Genomic DNA, 12500 nt, shown 5'->3' on the forward strand with positions numbered 1-12500 from the left:
AGACCAAAACAACATGCATTTATTTTTTCTTATGTATATCAGTTGTTAATTTATTCTCATCATTTATTTATTTCCTTATTTCCTTTCCTCACTGGGCTATTTTTCCCTGTTGGAGCCCTTGGGCTTATAGCATCTTGCTTTTCCAACTGGGGTTGTAGCTTGGCTAATAATAATAATAATAATAATAATAATAATAATAATAATAATAAAGATGTTATCAATAGGCCAAAACAACATGCATTTATTTTTCTCTTATGTATATCAGTGGTTAATTTATTCTCATCATTTATTTATTTCCTTATTTCCTTTCCTCACTGGGCTATTTTTTCCTGTTGGAGCCCTTGGGCTTATAGCATCTTACTTTTCCAACTGGGGTTGTAGCTTGGCTAGTGATAATAATAATGATAATAATAATAATAATAATAATAATAATAATAATAGAGTTGTTATCAATAGGCCAAAACAACATGCATTTATTTTTCTCTTATGTATATCAGTTGCATTTTAGCAGTAACATGCACATGAACCTCAGCAAGAGGAGCTGGTTTAGCTGAAGCTGGTTTCAAGTATAGTCCATTTCTTTTAGCGAGTCATATTTGCACCGACTCGCAACGGTGCCCTTTTAGCTCGGAAAAGTTTCCTGGTCGCTGATTGGTTAGAATTATCTTATCCAACCAATCAGCGATCAGGAAAAATTCCGAGCTAAAAGGACACCGGTGCGAGTCGGTGCAAATATGACTCGCTAAAAGAAATGGACCATAGTATGGACAGCGCCTTGCACTAAGAGACAGCCGACTATTCTGGGTCACAGTGATGGTTTGATTGATTGATTGATTTGAGGTTTTCTGGCATCCCGAGGTACAGTGATGGTGGTGAATGCTAAGTTACTGAAGACCGCATCCCCTTAATGCTAAATTAGAAGTAGATAAGGTGGAATATTTCCTGTGTAGATGTATATTGTTACTTAATGTGAAAGTAATTTCACTTGAAAGATATTTCAAATTTTGTGATTGCAATTTCTTACTTATGATTGATCCTTTATTAAAAGAATCGACTTATTGAAATACACACACACACACACACACACACACACACACACACATATATATATATATATATATATATATATATATATATATATATATATTTATATGTGTGTATATATATATAGAGCGAGAGAGAGAGAGAGAGAGAGAGAGAGAGAGAGAGAGAGAGAGAGAGAGAGCCTATTGTATATCTATATCTATCTATCTATCTATCTATCTATATATATATATGTGTGTGTGTATACACACACACACACACATATATATATATATATATATATATATATATATATATATATATATATATATATATATACGTGTGTGTGTTTGTGTAAGTGTGTATGTCATACAAATGATTAATCTCGCAACACTTTTCTGTTAACCTTATTGTTTATAATAATCCAAAAACGTAGAAATGTACGAGCAGACAAATTTGCAACCATTTATAAAAGTATCACCTATGTACAATTTAATCCTTAATTACAAGACGCAGTAAGTTTTCATTATCGTCTAGACTTAGATTAATGAGCCAAAGATTTTTTTCCAATTAAACGATAAACAAGAGCAGACAACCCTCTTGTCATCTTCTCTACTTTTATACGTTAATAACGTTCCCCTTTTTAACGTCACCGTATTAATGAAGTTTTTTTAACGTGCCCGGCGTGGCCATAGGCCATTGACCGTTCGATTAATGAACGCTTAGCGAAGATTAATTATACTTGATGATGTGGGTGGGTGGGGAGGGGGGCGGGTTTAGGTCAGTGTATTAAATCGTTCCATATTTTTAATGGTTGCTGGAGTAGTTTTGTATATGTAAATTATCCGTAAAGTAATGTTCGAAAACAGGTCTTTGCAGCAGTATAGTTCTTTATAATAATAATAATAATAATAATAATGGTTGCTGGAGTAGTTTATTATATATAAATTATCCGTAATGCAATGTTCGAAAACAGGTCTTTGCAGCAGTATAGTTCTTTATAATAATAATAATAATAATAATAATGGTTGCTGGAGTAGTTTATTATATATAAATTATCCGTAATGCAATGCTTGAAAACAGTTTTTTTTTTTTTTTTGCAGCAGTATAGTTCTTTATTATATTAATATGATAATAATGATAATAATAATAATAATATTAATAATAATAATGGTCGCTGGAGTAGTTTATTATATATAAATTATCCGTAATGTAATGGTTGAAAACAGGTTTTTGTAGCAGCATAGATCTTTATTAATATTATTAATATAATAATAATAATAATAATAATAATAATAATAATAATAATAATAATAAGAGCCCAGAAATAGTGAACCATTTTTACCACTAGTTGTTATAGGTTTGAGAGGTTATGTCGAGCATTGTGGGTACATACGGTGTAAAAGTATTTTCTAATGGTAGCATGTCTGTTGGCAGTACCTCTAAATTACCCCCCCCCCCCCCCTCTACAAGGTAAAGGCCAGTAGAAACGCCTCTCGTTCCATTACGTATACATTTATTTTTAGTCATTTACCAGCATGTACTTCAAGGTCTAACGCTATTATTATTATTATTATTATTATTATTATTATTATTATTATTATTATTATTATTATTATTATTATTATTATTACTTGCTAAGCTACAACCCTAGTAGGAAAAGCAGGATGCTATAAGCCCAGGGGCTCCAACAGGGAAAATAGCTCACTAAGGAAAGGGAACAACGAAAAATAAAATATTTTAAGAAGAGCAACAATATTAAAATAAATATCACTTTATAAACAATAAAAAACTTTAACAAAACATGAGGAAGAGAAATAAGATATAAGATAGAACAGTGTGCCTGAGTGTACCCTCAAGCAAGAGAACTCTAACCCAAGACAGTGGAAGACCAAGGTACAGAGGCTATGGCACTACCCAAGATTAGAGAACAATGGTTTGATTTTGGAGTGTCCTTCTCCTAGAAGAGCTGCTTACCATTGAGAGTCTCTTTTACCCTTACAAAGAGGAAAGTGGCCACTGAACAATTGCAGTGCAGTAAGAAGAATTGTTTGGTAATCTCAATGTTGTCAGGTGTATGAGGACAGTGGAGAATATGTAAGGAATAGGCCAGACTATTCAGTGTATGAGTGTATAGGCAAAGGGAAAATGAACCGTAATCAGAGAGAAGGATCCAATGTAGTATATTAGTATGCTGTTCAGTTACATAGCCCATTCAGTCTTCTATTTATTAAATATATCCTTACCAGTGTACGCGAGCCGTCAAAAATGACTACTAAATATTTACGTATGTATGCACACACAGGTTCAACCCTTCCCACTCCTTCCTTTCCTAACTGCAACTCGCTGGTTCGGCAAATTGTGGGAGAGTGTGATTTCCGAGTTTATTTCTCGGGGTACACAATCTCTCACCAGGGTATGACTACTCAGTCTCCCCTTGAGCGTGACAGGTGATATATATATATATATATATATATATATGTATATATAATGTGTATGTATGTATGTATGTATGTATATACATTATATATAGATATATATAGTCAAACGTTTGCCTTTGGCTACATGCATATATATATATATATATATATATAGATAGATATATAGATAGATATATAGATATATATATATATATATATGTATATATATATATATATATATATATATATATATATATCTATCTATCTATCTATATATATATATATATATATATATATATATATATATATATATATTACTTGCTAAGCTACAATCCTAGTTGGAAAAGCAGAGTTCTATAATCCTGGGGCTCCAACAGGAAAAATAGCCCAGTGAGGAAAGGAAACAAAGAAAAATGAAATATTTCAAGAAGAGTAACAGCATTAAGGTAAATATCTCCTATATAGACTATAAAAACTTTAACAAAACAGGAGGAAGATAAATAAGAAGGAATAGTGTGCAGCAGTGTACCCTTAAGCAAGATAACTCTAACCCAAGAATGTGAAAGACCATGTGTGTTTATTCAGACACTTGTTCATTATTATACAGGGGCAATTGCTTAAGCTCTCTGCCGCACACACACACACACACACACACACACACACACACACACACACACTTCCTTTTTAAACAAGCAAATGCAAACTTAACCCACAAACTAGCTTTCGTCCCCATATATTGAAACATATAGTGTACCCTCAAGCAAGATAACTCTAACCCAAGAATGTGAAAGACCATATGTGTGTAGTCAGACACTTGTTCATTATTATATAGGGGCGATTGCTTAAGCTCTCTGCCACACACACACACACACACACACACACACACACACACACACACACACACACTTCCTTTTTAAACAATCAAATGCAAACTTAACCCACAAACTAGCTTTCGTCCTCATATATTGAAACATAGAGTGTACCCTCAAGCAAGATAACTCTAACCCAAGAATGTGAAAGACCATGTGTGTGTAGTCAGACACTTGTTCATCATTATATAGGGGCGATTGCTTAAGCTCTCTGCCACACACACACACACACACACACTTCCTTTTTAAACAAGCAAATGCAAACTTAACCCACAAACTAGCTTTCGTCCCCATGTATTGAAACGGTAATTCAGCAACTTTTCCAAAACTCAATTCCAGCCTGTAATTCAATTGCTTCTTCTTCTTCTTTCTTCGACAGAAGTAGAATGCGGTCAATCGTCTGCATTGTCCTGCTGCTTGTGGCCTGCTGTTGGTCACCAGCTGCTGGTTGGGGGTACATCTTCAACAGGTTAGTGTTCCGTGTTTGGTTTTACGTCCTCATTGGTGACTATAGTCCATTTCTTTTAGCGATGCATATTTGCACCGACTTCCGGCGGTGTCCTTTTAGCTCGGAAAGGTTTCCTGATCGCTGATTGGCTGGACAAGATAATTCTAACCAATCAGCGATCACGAAACTTTTCCGAGCTAAAAGGGCACCGAGATTTGCACCGACTCGCAACGGTGCCCTTTTAGCTCGGAAAAGTTTCCGGATCGCTGATTGGTTAGAATTATCTTGTCCAACCAATCAGCGATCCGGAAACTTTTCCGAGCTAAAAGGGCACCGCTGCGAGTCGGTGCAAATATGCATCGCTAAAAGAAATGGACTATAGAAAGGTGAATATTTTTATTTTACATCTTCTTTGGTGACTAGAAAGGTGAATATTTTTATTTTACATCTTCTTTGGTGACTAGAAAGGTGAATATTTTTATTTTACATCATTTGTGACTAGAAAGGTGAATATTTTTATTTTACACCTTCATTGGTGTCTAGAAAGTTGAATATTTTTATTTTACATCTTCATTGGTGACTAGAAAGGTAAATATTTTTATTTTACGTCTTCATTGGTGACTAGAAAGGTAAATATTTTTATTTTACATCTTCATTGGTGACTAGAAAGGTGAAATGTTTTTATTTTACATCTTCATTGGTGACTAGATAGGTGAATATATTTATTTTACACCTTCATTGGTGTCTAGAAAGTTGAATATTTTTATTTTACATCTTCATTGGTGACTAGAAAGGTAAATATTTTTATTTTACATCTTCATTGGTGACTAGAAAGGTGAAATGTTTTTATTTTACATCTTCATTGGTGACTAGATAGGTGAATATATTTATTTTACACCTTCATTGGTGTCTAGAAAGTTGAATATTTTTATTTTACATCTTCATTGGTGACTAGAAAGGTAAATATTTTTATTTTACGTCTTCATTGGTGACTAGAAAGGTAAATATTTTTATTTTACATCTTCATTGGTGACTAGAAAGGTGAAATGTTTTTATTTTACATCTTCATTGGTGACTAGAAAGGTGAATATTTTTATTTTTCATCTTCATTGGTGACTAGAAAGGTGAATATTTATATTTTACATCATCATTGTTGACTAGATAGGTGAATATTTTTATTTTACGTCTTCATTGGTGACTAGAAAGGTGAATATTTTTATTTTACATCAAAGGTGAATATTTTTATTTTACATCAAAGGTGAATATTTTTATTTTACATCTTCATTGGTGACTAGAAAGGTGAATATTTTTATTTTTCATCAAAGGTGAATATTTTTATTTTTCATCAAAGGTGAATATTTTTATTTTTCGTCTTCATTTGTGACTAGAAAGGTGAATATTTTTATTTTACATCTTCATTGGTGACTAGAAAGGTGAATATTTTTATTTTACATCTTCATTGGTGACTAGAAAGGGGAATATTTTATTTTACATCTTCATTGGTGACTAGAAAGGTGAATATTTTTATTTTACATCTTCATTGGTGACTAGAAAGGTGAATATTTTTATTTTACATCTTCATTGGTGACTAGGAAGGAGAAATGTTTTCATTTTTATATCTTAATTGGTGATTAAAAAGGGGGAATTTTTTTCTTTTCTTTTTCTTAATTGGTGTCTAGAAAGGTGATTTTTTTTATATAAATCTTAATTGGTGATTAAAAAGGGGGAACTTTCCTTTTTTATACATCTTAATTTGTGAATAGAAAGTCAAAAAATTCTATACATCTTGATTGGTGACCAGAAAAGTGAACATTTTTATTTTACATCTTAATTGGTGATTAAAAAGGGGTATTTTTTTCTTAATTGGTGACTAGAAAGGTGAAATGTTTTTTTTTATACATCTTGATTAGTGATTAGAAAGGGGAAATTGTTTTTATACATCTTGATTGGTGATTTGAAAGGTGAAATGTTTTTTTTATATATATTTTAATTGGTGATTAGAAAGGTGAAATTTTTTATACATCTTGATTGGTGATTAACAAGGGGGAATTCTTTTCTTTTTTCTTCTTAATTGGTGACTAGAAAGGTGAACATTTTTCTATGCATCTTGATTGGAGATTAGATAGGTGAACATTTTTTTATACATCTTGATTGGAGATTAGAAAGGTGAAAATTTTTTTATACATTTTGATTGGAGATTAGAAAGGTGAACATTTTTTCATGCATCTTGATTGGAGATTAGAAAGGTGAAAATTTTTCTATGCATCTTGATTGGAGATTAGATAGGTGAACATTTTTTTATACATCTTGATTGGAGATTAGAAAGGTGAAAATTTTTTTATACATTTTGATTGGAGATTAGAAAGGTGAACATTTTTTCATGCATCTTGATTGGAGATTAGAAAGGTGAAAATTTTTTCATGCATCTTGATTGGAGATTAGAAAGGTGAACATGTTTTTAGGCATCTTGATTGGAGATTAGAAAGGTGAAATTTTTTTTTATACATTTTGATTGGAGATTAGAAAGGTGAACATTTTTTCATGCATCTTGATTGGAGATTAGAAAGGTGAACATTTTTTTAGGCATCTTGATTGGAGATTAGAAAGGTGAAAATTTTTCTATGCATCTTGATTGGAGATTAGATAGGTGAACATTTTTTTATACATCTTGATTGGAGATTAGAAAGGTGAACATTTTTTCATGCATCTTGATTGGAGATTAGAAAGGTGAAAATTTTTTCATGCATCTTGATTGGAGATTAGAAAGGTGAACATGTTTTTAGGCATCTTGATTGGAGATTAGAAAGGTGAAATTTTTTTTTATACATTTTGATTGGAGATTAGAAAGGTGAACATTTTTTCATGCATCTTGATTGGAGATTAGAAAGGTGAACATTTTTTTAGGCATCTTGATTGGAGATTAGAAAGGTGAAAATTTTTCTATGCATCTTGATTGGAGATTAGATAGGTGAACATTTTTTTATACATCTTGATTGGAGATTAGAAAGGTGAAAATTTTTTTATACATTTTGATTGGAGATTAGAAAGGTGAACATTTTTTCATGCATCTTGATTGGAGATTAGAAAGGTGAAAATTTTTTCATGCATCTTGATTGGAGATTAGAAAGGTGAACATTTTTTTAGGCATCTTGATTGGAGATTAGAAAGGTGAAATTTTATATATATATATATATATATATATATATATATATATATATATATATATATATCTTGATTGGTCACTAGAAAGGTGAAATGTTTTATTCTACATCCTAATTGGTGATTAGAAAAGGGGAATGTTTTCTTTTTTACATCTTGATTGGTGATTAGAAAGGTAAAATGTTGTTTTTTATACATCTTTGTTACCTGACAATGTAATTGGGAAGATGAATATTTTCTTGTATGTTTAATTACGCATGTGCATTATACTCAGATACAAAAGATCAACAAATAAAGTTGAAATATAAGAATGGATCCTGACTATAGTCCATTTCTTTTAGCGATGCATATTTGCACCGACTCGCAGCGGTGCCCTTTTAACTCGGTAAAGTTTCCTGATCGGTGATTGGTTGGACAAGATATTCTAACCAATCAGCGATCAGGAAACTTTTTCCGAGCTAAAAGGGCACCGCCGCAAGTCGGTGCAAGTATGCATCGCTAAAAGAAATGGACTATAGTTTTGTCTTATTTCTACTAGTCATGCTTCACTCTTATGTTTTCATTTCCTTGTGATACTTATGCACATGAATATGTAATGAATATCTATATTACGCAAAATTCCACGATGATTGAAATGATATGGGAAAACTGAAATTGGGAACACACATACACACACAGACACACACATACACACGCAGACACACACACACGCGCGCGCACGCTTGCTTGAGGCACACTGTTCTATCTAGTTTCTCTTCCTCTTATTTTGTTTAAGTTTTTATAGTTTATGTAGGAAATGTTTATTTTAATGTTGTTACTATTCTTAAAATAATTTATTTTTCCTTATGTCCTTTCCTCACTGAGCTATTTTCCCTGTTGGGGCCCCTGAGCTTATAGCATTCTGCTTTTCCAACTAGGGTTGTAGCTTAGCATCTAATATGATATATATATATAAATATATATATATATATATATATATATATATATATATATAAAAATATATATGTATACATATATATATATATATATATATAAATATATATATATATATATATATATATATATATATATATATATATATATATATATATATCTATATATATGTAATTATATCTATTTTGATATTGTTTTTATATGTCACATCCTTCGACAGGTAAGTTCGTTTCCTAGAAAACATCTTTTCAATAATAATGCTCGTTTTTGTTGATATCATGTTTCATATTTACCTAACGAATCCCTAATGAGTCTGGGCACCGATATTTTACTTCCTTGTGTAGAATGTTTTGAAAACATATTGATTACAAAGTAGATATAAATAAGAAAGATTGAACGGGTAAGAAATTTCAAGTTGTAGTCCATTTCTTTTAGCGAGTCATATTTGCACCGACTCGCAGCGGTGCCCTTTTAGCTCGGAAAAGTTTCCTGATCGCTGATTGGTTGGACAAGATAATTCTAACCAATCAGCGACCAGGAAACTTTTTCCGAGCTAAAAGAGCACCGTTGCGAGTCGGTGCAGATATGACTCGCTAAAAGAAATGGACTATAAGTAATGTGGCTTGATTATATAGTAAGAATGAAGCACCGTAGGTTTTTTTAAGGAAATAGAGTATAATACTGAATTGTTATGAGGTAGACGAGAAAGATCTAGAAAGTAATTGATGAATCTCATGAAAGAACTATTGGAAAAGATGGACCTTAACATCAAGAAGATTTGCGATTGTGAGCAAAATAGAGATTAGAAATACAGTGCATTGATTGATTGATTGATTGATTTTAAGTTTTCTGGCATCCTGACATCGAAAGGCATTGATCCCGAAATAATTTGCTATAAATAAAGAATAAAAGGATATTCAATTTAAACCCATAAAAGGGAAGATGTTTTTAAAGTTGAAATAATCTAAAGATGCCACTAGTATAGTACAACACATCCTGCCCAAGAGTCTTGGCAAGGATGAACCTTCCATCCTCATTGAGAAATTTAGGTGCTATTACTGAGCCATTACTTTACTTACTTTAAAGGTTTAAGGTTTAAAGGTATAAAGTTGCTCATGAATGGAAGAGGCAAGGGACAGTGACATTGCCCTAACAAGCAGGACAATGTCCTAAAGACTGACCATATATTATATGATCAGCGCCCAAGGCTCCTCTCCACCCAAGCTAGGACCAGGGAGGGCCAGGCAGTGGCTGCTGATGACTCAGCAGATAGACCTATAGGCTCCCCCAAACCCCCCAACCTTAGCTCACAAGGATGGTAAGGTTGCAGACATTAATGGCACTAACGAGTCTGAGCGGGACTCGAACCCCCGACTGGCAAACACCAGGCAGAAACGTTACCAATCAGACCACAACAACCCTATCTGTTCCTGTTCGATAGGGGAACCCTACTTTCTACAGGAAGGGTATAATTACTGACAGTTCATTATGGGGTTGTGGAAACGTCCCTATCTTGTAATTTCTCGGACGGGGGTTAGAGACCCGCTCAAGCTCGATAGTTTCTTGTAGTTTTTGCAACCTCCCTATCCTCGGAGTAAGGGAACGTGGGTTTGAGTCATCAATAACCATTGCCTAGCCCTCCCTAGTCCTAGCTTGATATAGAGGGTGCTTGGTCAGCTAGGACATTGTCCAGTCTCTTGCCTCTGCCATTCATGAGCTATCTTTAAACCTTGAAATTGTTCAGAATATTCATATATCTTGTGCCTACGTAATTACACTTCATGATGTTTATGTATACAAGTCCCTAAGGATGGGGTGAGAGGAGTAGTCATACCATGGTGAGAGAAGTACTTATACTATTGTGTAAGGGATGTGTGTGTGTGCATATATATCTAAACATTTTAGTTATCATTTTTGACGGGTCGTGTACACTAGTAAATAGATAATTTCAACCCCTCCCCAAAAAAATCATTCAAATAAGATATATTTATTATGTACCAACCGTGTGTCACACGATCGTACATAGTTCATTTTGTGTATATATTATGCTTGTACCTTCGCTCTTCCCTCGCACTAAAATGAACCAGATTAAACATGTCTGCTATTCTCCTCTGTAACAGTGTCTGTTTTTCAAACATGAAAATTCTTGTTGCTTTGAGCTTTTGTATATAAAGGAAAGTTCTCTATAATAAATTTATTCAGTAGCTTTCATCCTGCCTTTGAGTCACAACCTTTTCTCGGCAGTCACAACTACATTCATTCTGTTTTTCTCCTCTGTAACAGTGTCTGTTTTTCAAACATGAAAATTCTTGTTGCTTTGAGCTTTTTTTATATAAAGGAGAGTGTTCTATAATAAATTTACTCAGTAGCTTTCATCCTACCTTTGAGTCACAACCTTCTCTTGGCTCGTCACAAACATTTCACAATGAGTATTGCTCGCTTGCTGTTAGATCATCACAGGGATGTGATGTTAATAATTGAAGTCTTCTTGATAGGGTTTGAAAGAAATCAGCTGTCGGCTGTTAAGGTATGAACATCTGATGTGGATTTCGATAAGCTAGTCAATCTCCTGATGATGGTTATGAGTTGATGTCCGAAACAGTGGTTAGCATTTGGATTGATCGCTTTGACAACAATTCTTGTCTTTTTCTTCTATAGTTCAACGCTGAGTTATGAAATAGAAAAATTGTTATCGAAATTTTATAATATAGTGAGTTATGAAATAGAAAAAATTGTTATCGGAATTTTGTAATATAGTCTCGGTTTATATCATCATTTATTAGAGAATACATATACATACATACATATATATATATATATATATATATATATATATATATATATATATATATATATATATATATATATATGTATATATATATAATATACACACACATATATATATATATTATTTTTATTTTTATTATTACTAGTCAAGCTACAACCTTAGTTGGAAAAGCAAGATGTTTTAAGCCCGAGAGCTCCAACAAGGAAAAAAAGCCTAGTGAGGAAAGGAAGCAAGGAAATAAATAAACGATCTAAGAAGTAATGAAAAATTAAAATAGGAGTATTTAAAAAAAAAACAATAACAACTTTAAAACTTAATTCATATATAAACTATAAAATGACTTACATCAGCCTGTTCAACATAAAAACATTTGCTGCAAGTTAGAACTTTTAAAGTTCTACTGATTCAACTACCCGATTAGGAAGATCATTCCACAACTTGGTCACATAGTCTAGCAGAATGGGGACCAAACGTGGTTTTAGGGTACCCACAAAGTTTTTTTGCGGATTATATATCTTTGAGACATGCTGATTCAGAATCCACTTGATGCCACCTTGGCACCCTTGAGCATTTTGCATAATATGCTAATTAAGTCGGCCATTATGAAAATTTTGTTTTTAGGGTATAACTTTTTTATTTGACTAGATACAAGGGAGATCATGATGTCTACCCCCAGGTTTAGAGGGTCTCTGATTCTGATGATACCATTTTTAACATGATTACTAATTTGCACATGCATGTTATGCTAATTAGGTGACGGGAATTACCCAAATTTGGTATTTTGGCTAAAGCTTACATATGTTGCCATTAAGAGGGTAATTTCTATGCCTTTCCCAATGTAAATGGGTCTCAGATTCTAC

General features: G+C 32.7%; 1 protein-coding gene across 4 annotated transcripts in view; it reads left to right on the forward strand.

The window, feature by feature from the left end:
• Positions 1-12500, forward strand: part of spab (space blanket) — a 151807-nt gene that overhangs the window by 18049 nt on the left and 121258 nt on the right. For all 4 annotated transcript variants that reach the window (XR_011040749.1, XM_068355507.1, XM_068355509.1 and 1 more), the window contains exon 2: positions 4692-4781. Coding sequence is in view for 3 of the 4 variants with exons in the window: in XM_068355507.1 (XP_068211608.1) it covers positions 4699-4781 (83 nt within the window). In the remaining variant the exon portion in view is untranslated. The remainder of the gene's footprint in view (positions 1-4691; positions 4782-12500) is intronic.

This window comes from Palaemon carinicauda, chromosome 31 (assembly GCF_036898095.1).
Source record: "Palaemon carinicauda isolate YSFRI2023 chromosome 31, ASM3689809v2, whole genome shotgun sequence".
In the NCBI taxonomy this organism is placed as follows: Eukaryota; Metazoa; Arthropoda; class Malacostraca; order Decapoda; family Palaemonidae; genus Palaemon; species Palaemon carinicauda.